This window comes from Apteryx rowi, unplaced genomic scaffold (genome assembly GCF_003343035.1).
Source record: "Apteryx rowi isolate R43461 unplaced genomic scaffold, aptRow1 scaffold_62, whole genome shotgun sequence".
NCBI classification, from domain to species: Eukaryota; Metazoa; Chordata; class Aves; order Apterygiformes; family Apterygidae; genus Apteryx; species Apteryx rowi.
In genome coordinates this window covers 2,462,286-2,468,718 of record NW_020450894.1, presented here as the reverse complement: position 1 = coordinate 2,468,718, position 6,433 = coordinate 2,462,286, and the positions used below count along the sequence as shown (strand labels likewise).

The window sequence follows — 6,433 nt, the reverse complement described above, 5'->3', positions numbered from 1 at the left end:
AGTATTCCAGTGTTAGGTATTTGGATACTAGTGAAAGCATTAACTTCATCCAGAAATAAATGCCCTTCAGTTCTTTGGCAGTACTGCCAATGCTCACAGAGAAGAACATAAACACAAAGACCAATGTATCAGGTGAAGAGCCACAGAAAATAGAAATAAGTGCGCACTGTACTGTGCTCAGAGAGAGGTAAGATACAGAATCCCACCACCTTTGAAGGCAGAAAATTCTGTCAACCTTAACCTCTCTCTTTCCCTGTTCAAATCACATCCTATCAGTGGGAATTTCACTACCTCTCTAACTATGTAGCAGAAAGAAGCACCTTTTTAGCTGTGCAATTTTTTACTAACAATACTAAAAACTCTCAGTCTTTCTAACAATTAAACAAAAGTTAAAGATATGAAATGCCACTATTCACTCCCACCTTAACTAAGAATCCTGGACCAGAAACGTTATTTTTACACAGTATTGTACGCCTCTCAAAAGCAAGACGCAGCAGTCATTCTTCCAGCTCCTCCTGATGGCAAATGACAGGCATAGCACCCTAAAAAGGTGCTGAAATGAGAATTTTAATGTCATAACAGAGTCACAGTATGTCAAAATGTCATAATAACAGGGATCTAAGTACATAACCAAAGTAGGGTTTGCTGAGAGACAATGTCTTATTTGATCAAATGCTATAATCAGGGGAGGTGCAGCCTCACAGGCACACAAGGTCTTCTCTGGGTCCGAAACAGAAACAAACTTCAAGTACTAGTTCAGGCCAGTGGCTCTGATTTAATATAGTGTCTAACTGATGTAGTTTAAAAGAAAAAGGGACACCTATGGAACAGAGGGGGGATATTAGCAGTGAGAGACGATTAGGTTGTTAGGCCCTATGGGACAGAAGAGGGATAGTTACGGCAGCCAGGAAAATACGGTTTCAAAATGACTGAAGATTCAGGGAGATAGTTTCCATTTATACATTCAGCTCAGGAATTAATACAGCCACAAGGATTACCATTTCCTCTGAAGAAACAACAAAAAAGAAAGAAGTCCAACCAATGATGAACAGAGAAAAAGCACAAAGGAAAACCATTAAACAACACAACAAAAACACACGCACACACACACATTCCCTATGGGTATCAAATATTTTATTTATTTTTTTAAAGAAACTACAGCAATATACATGATTACAGAATTATGAAACACTGTAAAATGAAAGGAATGAAATGGGCTGGGTCCAAGCACTAGCAACCTCACGCCTTTTCTTTGAGACTATCAGTCAGAAAAATTACGTTATCTGAAAAGAAATAAAGAGAATTTAATCTTCAGGGTTGTTTTGTCCTGCTGAAAGCCTGCACACCCATGCATACAACCTACTTGTGTTAAAATAAGCTGCAAAGACATGCATTTCAGAGCACTTCGTGAAATAAAAGTGTCCAATACAGGGTTCTTGCTCTATCTCCTCAGAAGGCAGACTATTCAACACGACCATAAATACTTCCAAACAAGCGTACTAAACCTTATTAAAAGCTGCTTAACAGTCAAAGGTATCAGAAACATTTTGAAATAGGATTTTAAGTCTTTGACTATGATCTCTAGGGTTTCTGGAACATTGTGAAACTGGGGACACTGAATAATAAGAATTCAATAGGATAAATACTAAACAAGCAAACAAATAAATAAAAAACAAAACAGAGTCTCGCTTCTCCCTTTCAGATATTTATAAGTAGTAACTTATAGCACTGCTGGCTCATGTGAAAGTTTATTACTGTTATAAACAAGCTGCACTAAGGAAACATCCAGAAGGAGAAAAATTGTACTTTCTCCTCCTCTTACCCAGTATTTCTAGATGTAGTTGTGTAACAGAAATGATTGCTTTACTACCCAGTTATTTAGCCCTCCTCCAAAAGCCACAAGATAGTGGCTCTACCCACAGTAAAGAAGTAGGACCAAATTGACCTTGGCTACTCTCACACTATTTAGACTCAAAGGAAAAGTTCCGTTTCTCAATTTTCTTCCTCACTGTGTCTATCCAAGGAACAAGCCTACTCCCTATCCAGTGCTTATCTTACCACTATTGGCCAGACTGAGGCCTTTCTAAATTCTCCATCAGGTTATCACCACACAAAACATCTTTCACAAATAGAGATCCTTTAGGTTGGTGGAGCCTCCAGGCTTAAACAGGAAAAAAAAATCCTTGACAAACCTAAATGAAAGTTATTAAATGAGCTCCACTTTGCTTAGATTATGAATTTGCCTGGCCTGCAGCGTTATGTGCCTGAAAGCCCATGATATCTACCTGCTGCACTAACTGGTTTGTGCAAGCATACTTTGCAACAATACACAAGTATTTGCTCTCGTTTTCTGGCTTTTCACAAGCAGCACCAGAGGACATCTACTGGTACAGGCTGGGAACTGAAGAGAGCTTATTCATTCTCTCAAAATCCCCAACTGTTGGATTCCGAGGACAAAGACAAACCAAGCTGTGTTTCAAAGGTCCTCAACCCCCTCGCCATTTTAAAAAGCCAAGGTAGGCCTTGGTGTGTTAAGTTCCTTACCTGCTATAATTGTTGTGGCCTGCCGCCTCACATTGTTTCTATCTGTATATTCACCATAGTCTATCTTCCCTTCAACGTAGAGCCGAGCACTAAAAATCAAGAATTTGGTTCTAGTCAGAGAACAGCATCACTTTTTTCTTCTCTATATTTGATTCTGAGATTACACAGGATTTTGCCTCACTTGTTTGTAGTATATGTCTGCAAGGCACTTCTATCTTAATACAGCTCCTGGTCACCATAATTATTATATCAATTATTATTAAAGCATTAAATCCCCAAGCACATTTGTTATTCACTTACCCCTTCTTCACATACTGATATGTAACATCCCTGAGGCCCGGTCTAAAGACAGAGATCCTGTGCCATGTGGTCTTCTGACTGATATCACCTAAGTTACATAAAAACAGCCAGTTGGATACCACATCCTCCTTTTATACAAGCCTCAGAAATTAGTTTCAACAAGCTGATGTTCTCAAATGATGAAAAGTGATTTGAAAAATGGAAGTATACTAGTAGTCAATCTTCCGTTCATCTGCATCCAAACGAAAGTATCATATATCAGTAGTATAGTTCAAATCAACAGATCAGGTTTTATTGGAAGCCACTGCTCGTACTAGAGGAAAATATTTTCCCAACAGACTCACATTGAACAAAAGTCAGGGAAAAAGAAACATAAGAGAAAATGTATTCATTCTTTTTTCCCCTGCTGGAATACAATTAAAGAGTACAGAACCTGCTACACCTCTGGCAACTCCAACAGAGGAGAACTGGTAACCAAACGCTCCTTCCTCTCCTCCAGAGAAGATCTACATGCAAATCACTATTCAGTGCACATTGCTCCTGGGGGATTAATAAGAGACACAAACGCACCAGCACCTCCATGACGACTCCACTGACCTCAGAGGAACTACCCTGCAGCCATGAGATTTACACAGCAGCCTGAAGACAAATTCTGGTGTTACTGGATAGGAGAACATGAGCTCGGAACAAGGCATGCAGTATGTTACAGACTCACCTCCCTGGGTTACCTCACTTTCCCCTGTTCGCCACATCTCATTGGTTGCAAGAGAAAAAATGGTAACAGGATTTTTTCCCTCCACTTGCCTCATGACAGGGTCCTGTCCAACCCGACCAAGTAACTGAACACGATTCATGGCTGAAATGGGAAAGAGTAAATACAGGTGAGATGCACTGAGAAGTGACGGACAAATCCCTATAGAGTTAATAATCTTTAGCTCCTCTTCAATACTGGGAGAAGATTTTTCTTATTGTGGCAAGCCATAAGTAGGCAGCTTTTGTCAGGGGTCTACTGTAAGTTCCATTTTTCAAGTTCTTCTGACTTTTGCCTTATTCAGTCCCTGCAGTGGGTTGACGGTGCCTGTACTGTTATTACTGCTGAATAGCCTCATTTAGAAATCTAAAGTTTCTTTATTTTCTTCTATTCCTTTGCCATCTTTTTCACAGGCACATCCATATGCGACGTCAGATTATCTTGCGCGTCTTTAAAAAAAAATCTTGACCTTTATTTTTTCAGCTATGACAAAATAGTATTTAACTGTTTTCTTTACCATTAAAACAATACCTTTAAAACAACAATGTTGCATTATCACACCACATCTTCTGAATTAGAGGGTTAGTAATTTTGGCACAGGTACCAGGACTGGATGGACACAATTTATTCCTTCTCCTTACTGAAGGACAGCTGGAGGAAACGGTGGAGCATCACTCTTACACAATGAGCACATGAACTGAATGGTCACATCTGAAGCATGCACCTGGAGAAAATCATGCTGGGGCACCAGCAGCACCCAGACAAGTACCCTAAGCACATGGAAGCGTGAGCAAAAAGCAGATGAGACACCCAAAGGCAGGCATTAGAAAAACGTGAGAATACTATACTGGATTCACATATGCAGGTAATTTGCCATTGTTAAAGCAAGACTACCTTCCTTTTTTAGGTTGTACTGCCTTTTCAGGGCTTTTGTGTTTTCTCCCTGAAGAGGGACTACTTAATTTGACACAGACCAGACAGAAAGATACTTAAGTTTTTTTTTCTTTGTTTTAAACAACACATTCATGATTATAGTGTTCAGCTGCAAACATTCATATATGTTCCTCCCCTGTGAGTAGGCATATTTCTGAAAATAAGAATATAAAGACTATCAGCTAGGTTTCATCTCTAACACACAGGAGCTACTTACATCTTTCAAGTACCAATGAGCCAACTGTATCAGACTCATGTCTTACAAACTGACGAAGCACCTGGAGGAACAGACAGATATATTAGTTTCCAGGACATAAAGTATGAACTCTATTCACATTTACCTCTTTGTCTGAGCACTTACAGAGATTTTGCAATTATATCTTTTTCCGGTGACATGAGGGGGGGGAGGGGAGAAAGGAGGACTCAGTTTAGTCAAATGAAGCCAACAGGATTATTCAAATAACAATTGGTTAAGGTGGGGTTAAAAAGCTGGCTAAGAAAAATGATGGCCTGAAGGTACATCTTCAGCAATTGTATTTAGGACGTGAACTACACTGCAGCAACTACTGTTTTTCTGTAATATGTAATAGGAGTGGCTTGAAGAGGAGGGGTTGTTTTGTTGGTTAGGCTTTGGTTTTTGGAAGCAGATAGTTTTCAAAATTATCCAAGTTTTTTATAGTTTCATTATCCTTCTGTTTCACTACAGAGATTAACAAGACATATCCCATATGTACCTTATTCCACTGCCATATGCAATATGATGCACTGATAACCTCTCATTCCCAAGCAAATAGCAAATCAAGGCCATAAAACACTGAAGAGTGTTGTGGCTAAATACACGGGAGAAAAAGAAAAGGAACTGGCTTGATTCTGGCAAATATCATGTTACAGAAGAAAAAAACGCTCAGAAACATCCTCAAGAGGCCCATAAGGAAGACCTGGAAAAAAAGCTTGCCTTCTACAAGTGGTTGCAAGACTTAAAGAACGGTGAGACTGACAGCCCTCAGCTGAACAGAGAAACTAAAGCAGAGAATAACAACTTGCAAAATAAAAGTTCTTTGGTATGATTGTGTGCCTGCTTGATTTATATGCAAATCATCCAAAACTAATTCCATGCATATGTCAAACCTTTTAGTATCTCATTCAGTTTATAGTAACTGAGTAAATAAGATCCAGCATTTGTACTCTAAAAGAGTAAAAGAGTATAAACAGAACTTCCCTTTTTTTCTTAAGAGAAGTCCTACATGTTTCTGAAAAATGAAAGAAGTAATACCTACAACCTGACAAGACACCTGGGAAAACTCATACTTCTTTGGGACAACGGATTCGGTTCTGTGGTATACGCGCCAGCAGATAAGGAAGGTTTGAGCAGGAAGAACTGCTCATAAATGGTGCAACTAAGTTCAGGGTGCGGTTCTGAGCACAGCAGCTACCTCCTCTGATCTTTGCGACCCGCATGGCAAAGCTGTGCCGGTTGCCTACTAGGGGGTACGGTAGCAGGACTCTGAATTGCTCACGTGTGCCAGAACATAAAGCACTGCAGTGAGGGACGGAAGCGACAAGAGGACTCGGGCAAAAAATGCCGCCCGTCGCAGCACTAGGTGAGGCCTCTGGGGAGAGAAGATCGGAGCTGCAAGAGAGACAAACACCCGCTCGGGCCTCGGCCCTGCACGGGGGGCGCGGGATAGGCCGCGCGCCGCCAGGGGACCGTTAAACCGCCACCAACGGCGCCGCCCGCCCCGCAGGGGGCCCGCACGGCCCTACCTGCCACGCCGGTCGCCGCAACATGCCGCCGCCGCGCCTGCGGGAGGAAAAAGCACCGCTGAAGTGGCCCCGCCGGGAGACCGAGACCGAGCCCGAGCCCGAGCCCGAGCCCGAGCCCGCCCCGGCCCCGGCCCCGACCCG

At 41.6% G+C, this 6,433-nt stretch overlaps 1 protein-coding gene across 2 annotated transcripts; it reads right to left on the bottom strand.

Moving 5' to 3' along the window:
• Window positions 1-1,112: 1,112 nt before the first annotated feature.
• SSBP1 (single stranded DNA binding protein 1) lies at window positions 1,113-6,393 on the bottom strand. 2 transcript variants are annotated; one of them, XM_026083951.1, is made up of 6 exons: window positions 6,293-6,393; window positions 4,746-4,806; window positions 3,560-3,700; window positions 2,845-2,932; window positions 2,545-2,633; window positions 1,113-1,283 (listed from the first exon to the last, which is right to left on the bottom strand). In XM_026083951.1, exons 1-6 carry the CDS (start codon window positions 6,314-6,316, stop codon window positions 1,240-1,242), a joined length of 447 nt encoding a protein of 148 aa, XP_025939736.1. In that variant the 5' UTR covers window positions 6,317-6,393; the 3' UTR covers window positions 1,113-1,239. The 2 variants fall into 2 exon arrangements, with proteins under 2 accessions (XP_025939736.1, XP_025939737.1); XM_026083952.1 differs by lacking the exon at window positions 6,293-6,393 and adding an exon at window positions 4,127-4,246.
• Window positions 6,394-6,433: the final 40 nt, after the last annotated feature.